Below are 18,405 nucleotides of genomic sequence, written 5' to 3'. Positions count from 1 at the left end.
CGGTGACAGACAGAGCCGACTCTTCTGTGTTTGAAATGAAGGGATGGATTTAGCGAGCGTGAAATGCCATTTCGCCCAGACGGGGCTGTGTGTCGTACTGGGCCGTGGCAGAGCCGACACCTCCACTCCCACCTCCTAACGCTCCCCCTCTCCCTTTTCTTTTCTTTTCTTTTTCTCTCCTCCAGTCCTGCTGTTAATGAGAAGGTGCTCCACAGAGGCCGGCCCTCCATTGTTTTTGTGTAAATAGCATAATTGCAGGCAGAGCGGATTGTAATGAAGTGTTTTTCCGAACCCATCCCCGTCTCCCCTCCACTCTCCTTCGTATTCCCAGGCTCTCTGCTTTTCTTCGTGTTCCCTCTCTATCTGCGAGCCTCTCGGTTCTCCTCCCCTCTCCTCCCACCGCATCCTCTCACTCACCATCCTAATTTCCCATCCAAACACCGTGGCACAGGCAGACATCCGGGTGGGGACCTGTTGTGTGCACCAGTGGCACTGTGTAATTAAGCTGCTTTTAAAACGCGGGCATAAATAAAAACTAAACAGGAGCCTCCAGTGCCCTTCACCCCAGCGCCTTCAAGAAAAGCCAATAATATGCTAAGCTAATGAGAGGCGAACCATTGATTCCAGCTATGCTATCAGGGGCGCTCGCTCTGGATATGCTCCGATGCAGGCTGGAGTTTTAGCATTGTAATGAGGTTGAAATGAAACACTATGTCCTGAAGCACTGCAGTCATGTGGGATGATGCAGAGAGTGCTTTGTGCTGTTTGGCAGCGCGCTCGTCGGGACACCGTGTGCAGAGGAGTCAGTATTGTGTGATCCGGTTAGAATTGTTTTTGTTTTGGCTGGGGGCCGTTTTGTGGGGAGGTTAGAGGGGTCCGCTCTATCAATTTAAAACTTAGCATTCATCCCCCTGCTTAGCTTTGCGTTCCACTCGTATCCCTCTCCTCCGTCCTCTCGCCCTCCCTCCTGTCTTCTCCCCGGTCCGACGTTGCACTCGAATGACCAGCTGGAGAGAGCAGCGCTCGCTTTCTTCTCCTCTGCATCCTCTCCTCCTGCATCCCTCATCCAGAGTTTTTTTTCTTCTTCTTCCCTTCTCTCTTTCCCCGTTTTCATCTTTTTAATTTGATTCCTCACTCTGTTGCCTCCCCCTCCTTGTATGTCATCTCCTCTCCACCAATCTGTTGTTTCTGTGTTTGTGCGAGGAAGGCCCTGAGCATATTCTAATCTCCTGGTTCCACATTAGTGCCTTGCCTGCAGCGCCGTCATTAGTTGTTCAGCCATCTCTCGGCGTGTGCGACTGCTGAGTGTGTGTGTGTGTGTGTGTGTGTGTGTGTGTGTGTGTGTGCGTACGAGCAGCGGTGGCTTGTCTGAACGTACATGCAGAACTGCTGCACGCGCCGATGCCTACACCTGGTTGCGACTTTACATGTGCCGCAGACATGTGAGGCTGTGCACTTGTGCAATTATGCATGTGTGCAGGATTACTCAGCTCAGCCTGTCTGTTGATCGGCACGCTGCTGCCACCTGCTGGCCGAGCAGCGGCGCTGCCAAGCCGAAGCAAAGTCACGTAGGACACCAGCACAGCTCTGGCACCTCGGAGGATGAGCTCATCTCTGGTTGTGTGAGCGTATCAAGTGCTCCTTCTCCCTCGCTCGCTCTCTAATTCTGTGTTGTGGTACAAGGAGAAAGAAGGAAGAGAGAGAGAGAGAGAGAAAGGATCCATACAAGGCTTAATTGTTCAAGGATGGAGGGGATGCTGCAATGGATTATTTGTCGTGCTCATTAAATGTGCAGGTCCTGTTGTCACTGTCACTTTTTTCAGCGGAGCACAAAGACGAGTGAGCCGTCGATACTCAGCTGGATGCACAGTTTAATGGATTTTGATTGCTTTTACTACCAGTCATACTCCCGTATGCGTCTTTGTATTGAGGCTGTCTCAAGCATTAATCCTCTATCAATACCAGATCTTTGCCGACTTGCAGTCTCGATACGCTGGTTTCCTCGAACACACACAGAAACATGCTTCTCACATCAGCCGGTGTCGATAAATTGCCTGTAGGTGTGAATGTAAGAGTGTTTGCTTGTCTGCCTCTGTGTTTTCCCTGTGATGGGCTGCAGAGCTGTCCAGGATGTAAGCTGCCTTCACAAGTAGTCAGCCTGGACTGGATCCAGCCCCCCAGTGACCCCAAGTTAGACAGAGCAGTGCGGAAGATGGATGGATGGCTTTAAAACAATCAAAAGTTACACAAATAACAGAAAAAGAGCTGATTCGCCAGCCAAATCCTGGATCCATAGACAGCTAGTGTATTATTCAGAGTTCACTTGTTTACTTTTTGTGCCAGTATTGTAGAGAAGCAATATCTCTCCAGCTGTCCATCAACATTATACCTTAAATTTGGCCAGTTCTGGTTCTCAAAATGACAATTTGTGGAGCCAGTGTGTTTTAATGCTTCCTGACATGGAAATTAAAGTGGCATCCGTCGCTGTTTATTATGCTACTATGATATCACAATTTAAAAAAAAAATCTGGTTATTTGGACACTTCATCTGGGAGCTATTCTTCATAATGCAGTTTTTAAAATCACTGTAAGGTTTGTAACCTCTCTCTACTCTGTGTGAATTTGCATCCCCAGGCAGCAGAAAGCCTACCTGGCCACACAGGGACCCTTAGCCGAGACCACCGAGGACTTCTGGAGGATGCTGTGGGAGCACAACTCCACCATTGTCGTCATGCTCACCAAGCTGCGGGAGATGGGACGGGTAAGATGCGCTGAACGCGAGCCGACGCCGCGCCTGTGAGGCTGCTGGACCGTCACAGCAGAGGATAACGAGCCGGGCCGGCTCAGCCGCGCTGTTCAAATATTAATTCATTCCAGAGTCCAACAACAGCCGCAGTTGAAAAGCTAACGCGCTGATCGGTATGACTGGAACGCCTCTGTGCAGCGAGCGGCCAGTCACTGCTTACTTTACATCCACAGGGTTCAAATGTGGCGGGAGTTCGGATCGGTTCTGTCAGTGAAACTTTTTGATAAAAATCCATATGTGTTTTTCAACATATCAAAAATAACTACACTCTTCAAAGTTATTCCAAAGAACAACACTTTGAAGTGAAAATGCAAAACCCCTGTTGCATTTTGGGAGTCCATTGGCATGACTACGGAATGCAGATTTCTGAGAACAACTCCCAAGGTGGAGGTTTTCGAAAACATTTAGACTCTATCTCTATGGAAATTGGGGAAAATGCACATTTTTGAGAAACTAATTCTCAATGCAAAAACGATGCCCGTTGTTTAAATGAGTCCATGGTCACAGTGGCTCCGAGGCAAACGCCACCCGACACACAGTTCCTCATGACTCCTCCACAGTCCCAAATAATCCAGTGTCGGATGTAAGAAATGCTCATCCGTCTCTCTGTGAAGGCTGCTTTTTATTTTATTAGCCTAGCACAGCTAACTCTGCACTTGGTGCCACTGCAGCCTCCACTGTGCTGACTTTATCAATGCCAACACTGACAGTGATGTTACGTAGTTCTTGTATTTCATGTCACCGTTATTTTCCACCAGTCATCCTCACGGCGAGCTGCTATCGCCCACAGTTCAGCTTCCATGAAATAACAGTCAACAAAAGGCAGGAAAAAAAACATCAGTGCAGACGTCACGTAAATAGAGAGGACAGCAGCCCCTCCCCCACCACAGTTCAAACAAAGAGGGTAAAAATAAAGCACAACACACACAGAAGTTAGTCTACGGTGCCTCGGCGTGCGGAGGCCGGACCCAGAGATGACTCTTAGTCATAACGGCAAAAAAGCTACTCCAGCTCTCAAACACACACCAAGTGTTCCTCCATAGTCTCAAATAATCCACTTGATTGTTCAGAACGGTAGAGTTTCGCCTGTTTGCACATAGTGGATTCACGTGATCTATTGTGTTCTGAAACGTGTCCATGTGAACGACCTGGTGCAGCACTGTTAGCAGCAGAACCTGTTTACATGAAAACGTTTCATGTGAAAATGCATCGATTTTGTATTTTTGATTCAGACAAGTTTCATGTTTACACGGTAACATATTGAAATGATGTAGTTTGCACCTAAGCCACTAGTGGGTGCTGCTGTCTGCTGTACTGATAACAGTGTTGAAATGTTTGGTAGTCGCTCTAAAGCAGTGGTGTCATTTTAATCAAGTGGACCGGGACATTTTTAAAGTTTTATCTTAGATCTTAAAAATGTTCCTGAATGTCTTTGATATTACGGTACAGTCTGAAGTCCTCTTTTTACTCTGACTGTCACTTCTCATTATTCCTGTGCGTGTTTTCACAAACTGAACTGTCACGTTGTGGTTTCATTTAGCTGTCAGGAAGGTCGTTACCTCTTCTGCTGCTTCAGTTCTGACTCTCATTGACTTGTCTTATAACCTCCACTCTGGATGAACAAGAGCGATCCCCAGTGGACCAATTAGGAACAGCACGCTTGTTTTGTTTTTGTTTTTTGTTTTTTTATTGAGAGATAGCATGTTAACGTCTTCATTGTTATTTCAACAAAGTCGTCCCAGATCAGCCCTCCTGTGGGCCTGTTTTGGCCTGCGGGCTGCGTATTTGACACCCCGCCTCTGAAGCACTGAGCATTGAGATGAGGGGTCGTTTCCCGCTCGGCCCACCTTCACGTAGAGGTGTTGCTCCTCAGACTCATTTCCCGGCCAGTTTCTTTTTCTTTTTCTTTTTTTACCTTGTGTTCTCTCTTAATGCCAGGCTGAAATAACCAGCTGTTGGCTCCAGCTTCATTGTTAGAGACACATCGGAGAGTGGTATTGATTGTCTAATCTAACTTCCAGCAAGACAGCAAATAAACGCATCTCCCAAAACTCCCACTACTCCGTTAAGGAAAAAATCAGTGCACTCACCTTGATGCAAATTTGATCAAATCTATAATATCTTAGCCGGAGCTGGATGGTTTTTTTTTGTTTTTGTTTTTTTTTTCTTCTTGCTGCTACAAAGGCGAGAAAAAAAGACGCACATCACTGCTGTCGTTGAGAAGACAAACATATTATGTAAATATTTTACCACCTCAGATGAATCACACAATATTTCAAAACCACAGATTAGTCTATCGGGATATTCTTTTGTAAGCAGAGACATTCTCATGACTCAAAAATGACTAATAACGTACAGTAACCCACACGGAAATTACCATGCGGCTCATTCGCCCGGCAGCCGTTATGTAAAAGCCTTTTTTGGAATGTGCTTCCTGAAATCTGAAGTGCTGGATATTTCTCTTCATGTCTTGCAGGAGAAGTGCCATCAGTACTGGCCAGCGGAGCGTTCAGCCAGGTACCAGTACTTTGTGGTGGATCCAATGGCTGAGTACAACATGCCTCAGTACATCCTCCGAGAGTTCAAAGTCACAGATGCCAGGGTACGCTGGGTGAAAATCTGCCTCTGTGTGTGTGTGTGTGTGATAATGTCTGCGCACGAGCCACGGCGGGAGAGGTAGATGGGGATTGATCGGCGTTGAACACAAACACAACCATCCAATCCAAATCCATCTTAATTTGAGGTTTTCATACGAGCGCCGCCGGCCGCTGCTGAGAGTTAAGAATTATACCGGCTGTGATTTCAAGGTGGAGGTGATCAGAACGCGGCCCGTGTTATTTGTCCTGACAGGCCGACATCAAGTGAATGCACCATCAAACATGTTTACCCGGATTTAGTAGCGGCACGCTTGCTCTATGGATTGCGTGCGTGTGCTTTTGGATGTGAGTGTGTGTGTGTGCATGTGTGTTTCGAGATCAGTGTGAAAATACATGAAAAGCGTAGCCTTCAATCCCCCGAGGGCCAGTGCTGGAACTCCCTGTGATGCAGTAGTTTCAATGAGCTATAAATATACTTTACTGTCATCTGAAGGCTCACAGCACAGCAGCGCTCTAATCCCACATCCACTCCATCTCACAGATGTGTGTTTGTATGAGCGTATATCTATATATGTGTCCTTCACGGCAGTTTTTGGGCCTGATTGGTTGCCTAAATGTGTAATTTTTGCTCTGGGAGCTTTGTTTTGCGGCGCTGCGGGGCGTCCGTTCAAAGAGAAAGCGCTCTCGTCGGACCTCCTTGTCTAAATAAAGGTTAAATAAGTGATTGAATGAGTGTGTTTTCAGTGAAATGTTTGGGAACAAACTCATAAAAAAAAAGCAAAAAAAACCAAAAAGGAACATTTAATTCAGGCTTGCTGACGCCGCAGTGCTGTCAAACGAGCGGCTTCACGTCGAGTGTTTGTCTGTCCTGTTTGCCCCGCCGCCGCTGCCCCGCTGCTTCCCTCCCCTGCGGGCTGTCAGCATTATTCAGATCGCTTCCCAGGTGGAAATGAGATGATTTGATGGCTCCGATGACAGCCTGCAGGGTTAGTGGCGCTCGTGGACCTGGACGAGCGAGCCTCCGCTGTGGTGTGTGTTTGTCGCACTGGCTCAGTGATGCAGGGCGGCGAGCGGCGAGGCGGAGGCTGCAGAGGACGGCGCAGCGCTCTCTGGTCACAGCCCGGGCCTCTTAAATGTCATTAAGCTCCTTATTTGTTGCCCCCTCAGGATGGACAGTCCAGAACAATCCGCCAGTTCCAGTTCACTGACTGGCCCGAGCAGGGTGTGCCAAAAACCGGAGAGGGCTTCATCGATTTCATCGGACAAGTGCACAAAACCAAGGAACAGTTTGGACAGGATGGACCAATCACTGTACACTGCAGGTGAGGAGGAACACCGCCGCACGTTGCTTCTTTCGTGCTGTGTTTCTTCTACCGTTACTCCGATTGAAAGTGTCAGTCTTTATCGATCTTCTGAGCGTCGGTGGCGTCCGGCGGTTGACTCGCTGTGTTTGGCTCCTCAGTGCCGGGGTGGGCAGGACCGGAGTCTTCATCACTCTCAGCATCGTGTTGGAGAGGATGAGGTACGAAGGCGTGGTCGACCTCTTCCAGACAGTGAAGACGCTTCGCACCCAGCGGCCTGCCATGGTGCAGACCGAGGTGAGCGCCGCCGCCGCCAACCGCAGCAGTCTGACTCAGAAAGCCCCAAAGTGGCAAGCCAGTTTTGGAAAGCTGATATTTTCCACCTCTGTGGGTTAAACCTGATGTTATCTAAAGTGTCCTTGTTGAGGAGGGCCACACAGAAACAAAAGACTTAGTAACAAATCTGTCTTTAATGGAGGTTTTAGAGGAGCTGGAGAAATCCCGCCGCAGACGGATCTGCTGCTATCACACCGGCGCCCGCCCAGATTATTCTCAAATTAGGATAAGCTAAATGTATGGGGAGCTTAGTAAAAACCGTGCAGGCTTTTCATGAATTTAAATGAGTCTGTCAGAATTAGAAAGAAGAATTTAACATTTTGCCAAATAAGAGCAGAAGTTCGAATGAAAACATGTCACAAAGTAGGAGCGCTGCAGAACTTATTCGATCATCTTCATCCTAAAAACATTTAGAGCATAAAAAGTATCAGGATCAACATTTGTAATCTTGAAGTTTTGAAATAACTTTACTGTTCATAAAGAAATGCTGTTTCTAATGTACGTGCGCCAAACACACTTAAATATTTATGTTTTACCACGAGACTCATTCTTTTAGTTCATTATCCTGTCACCTGTTTTAATGAGCTGTTGGCTTTCTTTTCCTGTCTGGCAAGAAATTAGTTTTTGTTTTTTGTTTTTAAAGAGTCTGGATTTAGTTTAAATCAGTGGCGTCAGACACAAGACCCATTGGAGAAAGTCGAGTTTAGTTGAAATGATCTGTGTGTCCTTTATAAACAGAACCCAATTTTGTTCAGGTCCAAAAAAAACTACTGGTTTGGCTTAATGAGTCGAGTTCTGAAGAATCCTGGTCTGGTTTTTAGGAGTCCTGTAGGGATAGTTTGAAGAGTGTTTTATTTTCTAGTCCAGGTTTGGATTATAGGATCGATTTGATATTAATATGATCTGAGTCTGTCTGGGAGGAGTCCGGGTGTGGTTTACAAAGGCTTGATTTTGAGTCCACGTCCTTGTGTCAAAAATTTGCTTTTTGTTTTGTTTTTTCAAAAAATTCCTGGTTTCCTGGTTTTGGGCAGTACTTGAGTGAATTTTCTCTACTTTAAATCGGAAATTTCGTCCTTCCTAGTCATTTACGAATGTAGAGTAATAGATCTTTACAATCAAGTAGTTTCTTTTTATTTTTTCCTCTGAATGATTTGATGTTTGAATAGTTTTGAGTTTCTTTCCTCTACAAAACCTTATAATTAACTTTTTCTTCCCCGATGAGGATGAATGTTTGTTATTATTCTGACTGTCATGTGGTCAAACTGATGGTCTCTCCCGCTCCTCAGGACCAGTACCAGTTGTGCTACCGGGCGGCGTTGGAGTACCTGGGGAGCTTCGACCACTATGCAACGTAACCACTCCCAGCGAGCAGCTTCCCCGGTCAGACCTCTCAGGAGTGTGCCAAGTGTCCCATCTCAGCCGCCATCCACTCACTTGATCTCCCCCCCTCCCCCCACCCCGCCCCAAAAAACAAACCCCACCCCCAAACCCCTCGCAGCTACCGGAGGGGTGGAGACAGGGACGAGCTTGCAGACCCGGTTTTAACCAATCACTGAGACACCCAACCACCTGAGATCTTGCTTTAAAAATAATAGGAGAAACATTTGTGGAGACGTTGGAGGAAACGCGACGACTCTTTGTACAGACCGACGGCGCAGAGCGGCCGCCCGCCTCTCTGCTCCGTCGAAGCCAAACCCCCCCTGACTGTCAAAGGCTACTGGTAGCACTAAGAGAGCACCCGCTCTGTTTTATGTTCCTTTTTTTGTTAATTATATTGTCAATATTATGATTTATTCTCATGTTTAGTATACCTTTTTTTTGTTATTTTTATTAATCATTTTAATATCGGACATTTCTTTTGTCTTAAACTGCCCAGCGTGGGGTAAGCATTATTTTCATAATCATTTTTTTTAAATGTGTTTTTAACATGAACCAAGATACTAATCCAGGAGGACCGCCGTCCTCTGAGCTGCTGTCACATTTCTTTTGTCATGTGACTTTATCGTTATTTTTTTATTTTTATTTTTTATTTTTTGGTCTTATACAGTTCAGTAACTGAAAAATGGCCTTTTTCACGAGCCGTTTCCAATCTGAAAAAAAGAAGAAAGAATTGATTTGAGAGCACAGACTTTGCCGTAGTTGTCTTTCTGTATACGTGGTAGCTAGCTAAAACACCCCTCAATTAAAAGTAACGAGACAAGATTAAATCAGAGGTGTTCAGAAATGAACACATTACTTCTGCCGTTTTCTTTTTATTTCTTTTTTTCCTTTTTTTTTTTTTTTTTTTGGTTCTTGTTGTTTTTGTTTTTCATCAGAAGCCTGAGGCATCGAGGCCTTCATGCTCCACAGCGGAGAACATAACCTGAGGAAAACAGACTTTTTTTTACCCAAAGGGTAGATGACAGAAAGAAAAAAAAAAAAAAAAAAAAAAACCCGCTCCTGATCTCTGAATCTTGAAGCGCTCTTCAAGTCCCTCCCATCTCCCGGCTCGGGTTCGCTGGAGCGGGAACCGACCGGACGGACGGAGAGGAGCGGACGAGGCTCGCGTGGGCCGAGGAGCAGAGCCATCGACATTGGTACCTGTACAGAATCAACCATTCCTGCCAGAGGGGGAAGAGACTCAGCCCTTTGGACTGAAACCTGATATTATTTTATACAGAAATAGAACTATAAATATATATAATTATGATTGATTATATATATGTACAACCACACATAGATATATACACAGCTTCAGAAGTATATTGTTAAAAAGGATTCATTCTGCTGATCTACCTAGAGACACTGCAGAGAGCCTGCTGTCCTAGAGTGTGTATTAATGGAAACACCGTTGTATCTACTGTACTACCATAGTATCTCCGACAGCTGGTTGTCCGTCTGAATGAGGAAAAAAGCAGCACAACCCCTTCCCATCCCCGCCCAACAGCGCCCCACGGCCCCCCCCCATCCAAACGGACGACCCCTGTCTCTCAGCACAGGACACCACTAAAGCACAGGCCTCCTCCCCCTGCCCCCCGCCTGTCTCTCACACACACACACACACACACACACACGGCGCATGGAGGGGAGGGGAGGGGCGGGCATCTGATTGGAGAGAGGCGTCGGCGCCGTGGTGGGAGTGATGAAGGTGGTGGCGACGATGGCGGGGGGGGGGAAACGGAGGGGGACTTGAAAATGCTGGCAAAAAACAACAATGTTCATTTTTACCTTGTGAATGCTTCGTGCTGTAGGGGTTTGATCTGTTGTACACAGTCTGTTTTCTATTTGTTGATAAAGAACTGGAAAAAAAAAAGAGCTGTTGATGAAAAAGAAAAAACATCAATGTTAATAAAGTTAAATAATTGGGATTTTGTACAAAGAGCGGCTTGTGGCGCCTCGTTTCTTCACCGCTTCAGTTTTTCTTTACCTCCTGCTGAGAGTGTCGCTGCTTCTTTTCTTTTTCCTCATGTTAAACTCCATGTTGTGTTCTATTACTGCTGTGAAGAAGCCTTAGGAAGAGCCACTTGATGTTTGGATCTCTGATTTGAGTCCCTCCTCCTAATCATGTTGGACAGATCTGTAGTGGACCCAGCGGTGGAACCAGGACCCGCTGGAGGTTGGTCTGGGAGCGACTCGGAGCGCCAAACGGGACGTTACTGTGGACGTCTGGGCTTCTTGTCTCTCCGTGTTTTCACAACGGCCTCTTGAACCAAGATGGATGGGTGGATTTCCTTTTTCAGTGCGCAATATATGCATCCGTCCGTCTATCTGGTGAAGACATGCAGCCACTCTAATGAAATTTAAATGGATTTCTCAATATGTCAACAAAACACTGAGGCGGACGGCACACTGTTGGCCGTTTTGAGTTTACATGTTCCTGACTGTCGTTCTTTGGTCTCTTTGCATTAAAACACCTGCATTTCTGTCACACAGGCAGGCACTGCTTCTGATTTAGGTGGCATCCGTTATTTTTAATGAAACAATAACACCTGGAGCGTTTGTGTTGTCCGGAACACACGTGGAAACTAAATATAACCCTAAAAATAAATGTTTTGTTTGCTCACACAGCTGAGAACTGAGACAACATACACAGTTAGTTAACATATTTTCTCTTTTAATCCAACAAATGGATGAAATGATGCTCGTAAAGTCAGTATTCATCAATATTGACTTTTTTTCTGGCTCTGTGGGGGGAAAAAAGCGTTAAGGCTATCCTACTGATGTCAAACTATTTTCACATTTTGGAAGTTTTTACAACTGTGTGCCTCAATAAGAATTACTTCTTCTTTTTTTTTTTTTGATGCACAGATACGGTTCTGGTATTCTTTCCTGTGGAAGTGGGACTTTTCCCACTCCGCAGTTCCCCATGAATGCACCATTCATCTGAGCTTTATGACTTCCTCTTTATGGACGTTGAATGACAGAATTCCTCAGTGTGAGCTTCTTCCTTTTGCAGATGGTGAACTGACATGCCATCCCACACTGGATGAATGGGTGAGTCAGTCGTCTGGAGACATTTGGACACTTTTCCTGCAGTTCGAGGTTCATTAATAAAGATTACGTGTGACATAATTCCTAAATCTATACAGAGCTGAACAGTTTTTGAATTAAATCACCATGAAGGATCAGTTTGATTCACTTTAAACAAAACATACAGGACAAGTTGCAGATGATTAAACACACATTTAGACAAGTAAAAGAGCAAAAGAGACTTATAGATGAAAACAGTTGAATTATTGTTATTGTCAGCTTTTTGACATCTGAAATGATCACATTTTCCACGTGTTTCTTGGCTAACAGCTAGCAATTTTTACCTCCCAGAAATTTGTGTTTCACAGTGTGTGGTTGGGCTTTGTCATTTTTCACATTTCTTTTCTACGCTGTGCTGCTGTAACTCTGCAATTTCTCCCTGTGGGACAAATAAAGGACTTTCAGAATTCAGAAAAAGATGGTTAATCTGACAAAAAAAATCAATGTTTCATTACTGAAGTTAAAATTTAGAAAAAAAAAATTAAAACATTTAATCATGATGTCCAGGCAGTCTGAGAAATAAGAAGTCACACAGAGCAAATGTGGCTCATAAAAATCAATTTTAAAAAAATGTATTTTTAAGACATAATTCAAGGGAGAGGGTCTTTTATGTTGGAATAAAAGAAATGAATTCTATTCAAGCCAATAATAGTACAATTTTTTGCTGTGGCCCTTTGCGTTGCCACCTCTGTTCACTGCTGTCATCAAGCTGTATTTTAGGGCACTTTTATGGGAAAATGATTTCACTGATACTTAATGCGAATGCAGTTTTCATGTTGGGTAACTTGTGGATGCTTCTTGTTTGTTCGAAACCACACAGACATGTGCGCAGAGAACAATACGCTGTAAACATTAACAATGGGAGAACACGGACATTCGTGTGGACCGTTGATGAAGTTGGTTTGCTATTTTGGTGACAACCAATACTTTTTTTGTTTCAGTGCTAGTTTTGGCTCTAAGAGTTTGTTGCAGGACAGTCAGAGTGACAAACGGCTTGAGGGTGTTGGTGGAGTTACGTCAGGGATCCGCTTGCTGTTTGCAGTGGCGACGGAGAGGATGCCACGCCGTCAGGCAGGAGGCTCCCTGGACCTCCATGTTTGCAGATGATACTGTGCTCTGCGGCGAGCAGCAGGAATAGAAACCAGGAGAGGTGGAGATGTGCACTGAAGGGTGAAGGTCAAAGGAGACAAGGTCGAATACAAGTGTGTAAATGAGGCGGAACGCAGGTAGGAAGGCGCATATACGGAGGAGCTCAAGTACCTGGGGTCAACCACCCAGGGCAATGGTCGGTGCATGAAGGAGGCGAAGGGCAGGATGGAGTGGGTGGAGACGAGTCTCAGTTCTGACATGAGGCAGTGGTGATACCTGCTCTGATGAGTGTAGCAGCCAGGTGGAAATGTTTAGATCTACTGGACAAAAGGGTGTAGAAACAGACTGATGGATGTGTTGAAGGAGGAGGTGGAGATCTAAATGCCTTTTTTTTTCTTTTTTTTTTTTCGTTTATGAAGGCCGGTGCTTGTTTGTTTCCTGTTTTGGACAGTTACAGCTACTTTAAATAATAATACCAATCCTCCTCTGTCCAGACTCTGTGTGTGTGGATGCATTTATCCATGTGGGCGTGTGTGGTCAAGGTAAGCCTCCACCATTTCCCGTCCTTTCAGCGTCTGCGTGAGCCCACACAGCCTGCAAAAACCCGCCGAGGTCACGTCGTCGCAGTAAAATGTGGAGGAGCCTGCAAAAAGTTGGCATATTATTCACGCAGGCGATGATTGAAACATATGGAAAAGATGTTGACTGAAAGAGGGAAACAAACCATCTCGTTCAAGTGGCGGGTTTGTTGTGGCTTTCAGCAATGCAGCAGCAATTACACGCTGAAGAGGATGATGAATTATCAGAGAACAAATGAACACAAACAGAATGTAAAGCTGGATTTAAAGCCTCGGCTCGGTTGCTGTTTTATGTCTAAATGCCACTACGTATTGTTTGTTTGGAAGGAGCTCGCTATCATCATTTTCTTTTGATGTGAACGTGCGTTTAGTTTTAAACCGCTTTGCAGAGATTCGCGCCTGTGCTGAGCTCACTTTTCTTCTGTCTCGGTACTAATGTTGATGCATTGCTGTTGTGCAGAGTGGAACTCACTTAGCATTCAGTTTGTGACCACTTAAAGTTTCCTTTTCCTTAAGTTTCTCTATCTTCTGTAACACAGCTGCTGTGTGTAATCACATTACTGCAGACGTTCTGGGCTCTATAATTTATTAGTTAAATGTATGACAAAATAGCAAGAATGCTTGCATGTGTTTTGAAGCTGATGTGTGAAGTTTTTCGCATAATTTGGAGGATTATTGGGTAAAATGTGCAAATGGAGCCGTCGAGGCTGCACTGGCTGGTTGTCTCTCTCATGTTGTTGATTTGTGTCCAGACTTTGGTGAAGTTTTCATTTTCTCTTTCACACCGAGGGGCAATTTTAGGGTCACCAGTTAACCTCACATGCGTGTTTTTGCACTGTGAGAGAAAACTGGAGTACCCAGAGGAAATGCACTCAGGGAAAACGTGCAAACTCCTCCCAGAAAGACTCAGGTGGGATTTAAACTCTGTGGGGTGAGAAAATCAACCGCTGCAAGAACCACTAGCAATGTAACAGCGTGGGCCATGCAATGCAATACAGCCAATAATGTAAGGAAATAATAATGAACTTCGCTCAGTGCTACATATGTATCTTCTATGAGTGAGTGTGACCACTGTGTCATATTTTCATCCATTTCAGTCCTATTTTTACTTTTTGAAAGAATTTACAAAAAAATAAAGAGAGATGCTACTCATCAATCATTAGATTAATGGCAAAATGTTGTTGCAATAATGGATTCAATATCTTATTACACTAATTGGCAAGTTATTATATTATTGGCTTCATTACATTCAGAAAGCCTGAAATTTATTGGCAGGTATGATGTTGCTGGTTGTTCCACTCCAGATACTCCACTTTACTTCCACAGTCCAAAATCATGCTTTTAACAATACTTGGCTCAGAATTACACTCAAGGGTGTGTGTGTGTGTGAGTGTGTTATTGGCTCCAGCTCTAAGTTAAATGAAACAGTATAGAAGATGGATAAATGAGCCAATTATTTCCAACCTCACAGTAAATTTAAAAATCCACATAAAAAGCGAGGACTGATTATATCCACAAATATGGTTTGATTCTACGGATCGACAAGTTTAAAAAGGAAGTTTAAAATAGCCAGCAGATAGTAGACGGCTGCTCCTGTTTATTTCTGCAAAACTATTCATTGATTTAAATATTTTAGAGCATATCGATATTCATCTTTACTGTACCAAAGAGTCACTGGAAAGATCTTGAATAGGTAAACTTTTGAGGGGAATCTCAACTCATGATCTAAAACAGTCGTGAACCTCTTGACACTGAGAGGCTTTAATCAATGTCCATGTTCTGTTTCCTGCCATGAACGACTCAGAAAGTTTCCCTGTCTCTGTTCCCGGAGATGTTTGACAGCACGAAGAATGAGGACAAGAAAGCCATGAAAGCAAGACAAGAGTGGGTTAAAGGCAGTGTAAAAGTTACATATGTATGAGTATACTGCATAAATGAGGAGAAACACCACCTTTAAAAGACTATTAAGAAAGTACAATATCAAAATTACAAAAACAAGTAATGTTAGAGGAGTAATAAGATTCCAGTCTGCCCTAATAACTTAAACTACATCTTGAGTTATTTATTCCTCCTGCTGCTTCTTCCAAAGAAAATGTTCTTTCAGATGATAAAACTGCTGTTTTGTGTATTTTTATACCTTAAAAACAAAATTCACAACAACACACATAAAATATAATACTTCACTACTGGACAACTTCTTCAGGAATCGAACAGTGAGGAATGAGTGCTAACCACTGCCCCACCGTGCAGCCCCAGTAAAGTTTGGAAAGTGACGAATGTCACTTGTTGGGTTCATGTTGGAGGCAGAATCTGGTTGTGTCCCACCAAACCCGCCTGTGTCCCTAGAAACAGTAACCAAGGGCATCTTTCTAATGGTTTCCCTGGATTCATTTGTAAACACTCCTAACTCGCTGGCTTTTCTGGGTGTCTGCCTTCACTCGACTTCAGCATCCTGTTATCAACACCCTTAAGAGAAAAGATGAGCCATCAAACTGGGTAAGGAAATAATATTTTTAAAAAAAGAACTGAACAAACCGATCGGGTGAGCTCGGTCCCAGGGTCACGCTGTTTCATTGGACTGACTCCCGTGTTGCAGAGGTGACGTGCAGGATGATCGTAAAGACGCAGACCAACCTCTCTTGAAGATTCAAGCCCTCTTAGAGGAGATGTTCTCAGACAGTCATCTGGCAGAGGACGGCTTCCTCCTCAAACATGTGCAGAAAAACCGGCAGGGCTACGTCAGTCTCAAGCTCCTGACCTCCTGGAAAAAGGTAAACATTCCTTCTTCTTCTTTTTTTTAGCAGACATTTCTGCGCTCTCTGCGGTGTTTACATTCCTGCAGTTTGAATGAATCTTGCAAAGAAAGCTGAGATTGCTTATGTTTGCCACAGATAAAGGCCGTGACCACAAACTGGCACATGATTCTGGCTGCAGCGGTGAAGTCAGACCTCCTGGAGCTGAACACTGAATGCACTAAAGTGAGGCGCAAACAGCCGCTTCCCAAATGGCTGCAGCGTTCCCCCACCACAAGGCTTCTCCTCGCCTGGAACATCACTGAAGGCCAGCGTGGAGAACGTGAGGCGGCCCAAGGCCTCGGGCACGCCGCTCTCTCTGAACGCATCCTGCAGAGGTTCAAGGTTCACGGCGACGTCTCATCAGTCTGGATCCTGCATCCCGGGGAAGAGCTTCCGAAGCAGCTGCAGTGCTACGCCAAAAATCACAAGGAACTTGGACTATATTTATGCGCGGTAGTCAAGTTTGATAGCTTGGAGGCTACGCGTCAGGCCTGGAACGCCCTGGGAGCAGAAGACCAGAGCCGTGATGAGAAGGACATGTGTCTAGTGCCTTTGGGATTCTGGCAAAAACATCAAATTATCAATAATCAACCCTCAGAAGACCAAAACAACAACCAGTCTGGAGAGGGGACATCACCTAAAGAGAACCCTATTGGCGGCTCTGGGGTCGTCATCCAACCAGAGGTTGATCACTGCCGACGGACGCTGGGAAACTTCTTACCCCAAGCCGGTGACTTTCAGCCTGTGAACCACAAGACCAAGTGCTGCCCATGGGTGCTCATGCACAAATTCGAAGCCACTGTATTAAAAGCCAAGATGGCCGCGCACCCAACCGTACGCTCCTCCATCCTGAGAGTTCTGCGTCAGCCTTTCGGGCCTGATGGGACCAGGGGGTTTCGAGGCCGAGGGATGCCGCTGCAGCCCAAAGTGTTCAACTCCCTGGGATAAAGCAGCGCGAGAAGTATGAATGGAAAAAGAAGGTGACTGTTAAAATAAACAAGATTTTGGTTTGAACAATGATATCTGAATGCCTGTGTCTTTTCAAGGCTGTGCAGTGGGGTTGTAGAGTTTCCTCAGAGTGTCCCTGGTTGGAGTCCAGGTTTGGGGCTTGAGGGTTTCTGTGATGAAATGCATGTTCTTCCTGAATGTGCGTGAGTTTTCCCCACTTTTCTCCCACAAACACGAGCCGGTGAAACTGCACTGCTTGTACATAGGAATGTGTGTGTCTCTGTGACTGACGAGCAGAAAATGTTGAACTCTGCCCTCTGCTGAGCCGGATGAGCAGAAAGAAGCAGGTTGCAGGTGAGATAGTGTGTGCTGTACTGGCATGCAGTTATCAGCCATTGTCAGGTGGGGGCAGCATTTAGCTGTGCTCACCGGTCTCTTCCAAGCACACGCTGCTGTTTAGGTGCATAGAAAGTCAATTTCACTGACATTTAGGTAAATAGATCACACTGTATATTAGTTGAAAGCTGAAACAGCTATTTAAAGCACTGAAGTCCATGAATGTGCAACACGAGTGGCCTCTGCAGCTCCGGGGTTCAACTCATCTGGTCACCACGGCAGATTGCTTGTATATTTGTTCTTTGGCCAGGATGGATTTACCTTGTTACCACTTTCCTTGGAGGAAAAATAGAAAGGCTCGTCTTTCAACATCAAAAGCCCTCATTGTCTCCGTGCTTCTTTTTCACAAATGACTTGTTTAGATTTTGGTTCACTCAAAAGTAACTTTCCACTCACTTGGATGACATTTGGCGAAAGGCGACTTGTCCAATCATCAAACCACATCTTGTGCAAGACGAGCGTAGTACCAGCATTGGTGCCTTCTTCCCAGCCTTTCTAATGACACCTCACTGGAATGGTGTGTTTATAGTGTTACTGATTGAGGGCTTCCTTAAAATCTTGCCCAAACCTAAACAAAATGTGTTTCTCCACTCATCCACGCCCGGTGGAAAAGATTCAATCCGATGTGTCTGCAGGATCCTATCATATTAAAATTGGAAACACACTGCATTGGGTTTTGTTCCTCTTGTGTATGCCTGGTTGTCAGACTTTCTTCATGACAAATGCAATCTTCGCTGTTGAGTGAGACTTTTCCTTTTTATACACATTGACTGTTTAACTCATGCTGTTTCCGTCTTGATTTAGCAATTAGCAGCTGTTGGACTTTTATAAGAGTGGAGTCTGGTCTGCGAAAACTTTACACATCTGTGAACAATATGTATAGAGTGGAAATGTTCCTCGTGTCAGGAAATGTTTCTGTGTTGATAGTTTGTCTTCAAGGCTAGAAAAACACGACATCTCCCGCGAACTGGAAACCATTATGTATTTACATGGACTCCGCTGGCCGATAATTGAAAAATATGCCACTAAATGTTTTTGGAACATTTCAAT

The 18,405-nt window shown here is 44.9% G+C and overlaps 2 protein-coding genes across 21 annotated transcripts in view; both read left to right on the top strand.

The window, feature by feature from the left end:
* ptprfb (protein tyrosine phosphatase receptor type Fb) overlaps positions 1-9,655 on the top strand; it is a 177,321-nt gene extending 167,666 nt beyond the window's left edge. For all 20 annotated transcript variants that reach the window (XM_030115536.1, XM_030115534.1, XM_030115540.1 and 17 more), the window contains 5 exons: positions 2,635-2,761; positions 5,283-5,408; positions 6,571-6,725; positions 6,866-7,001; positions 8,327-9,655. In XM_030115536.1, the coding sequence (XP_029971396.1) occupies positions 2,635-2,761; positions 5,283-5,408; positions 6,571-6,725; positions 6,866-7,001; positions 8,327-8,395 (613 nt within the window). In that variant the 3' untranslated portion in view covers positions 8,396-9,655. The remainder of the gene's footprint in view (positions 1-2,634; positions 2,762-5,282; positions 5,409-6,570; positions 6,726-6,865; positions 7,002-8,326) is intronic.
* Positions 9,656-15,695: 6,040 nt separating this feature from the next.
* On the top strand, positions 15,696-16,959 carry LOC115405443 (la-related protein 6-like). The gene is made up of 3 exons (XM_030115020.1): positions 15,696-15,712; positions 15,813-15,987; positions 16,108-16,959. The coding sequence occupies exons 1-3, from the start codon at positions 15,696-15,698 to the stop codon at positions 16,957-16,959; spliced, it is 1,044 nt and encodes a 347-aa protein (XP_029970880.1).
* The last annotated feature ends 1,446 nt before the right edge of the window (positions 16,960-18,405 follow it).

This window comes from Salarias fasciatus, chromosome 18 (genome assembly GCF_902148845.1).
Source record: "Salarias fasciatus chromosome 18, fSalaFa1.1, whole genome shotgun sequence".
NCBI lineage: Eukaryota > Metazoa > Chordata > Actinopteri > Blenniiformes > Blenniidae > Salarias > Salarias fasciatus.
Note: the sequence above shows the minus strand (reverse complement) of the source record. Positions and strands in the feature narration are given on the sequence as shown.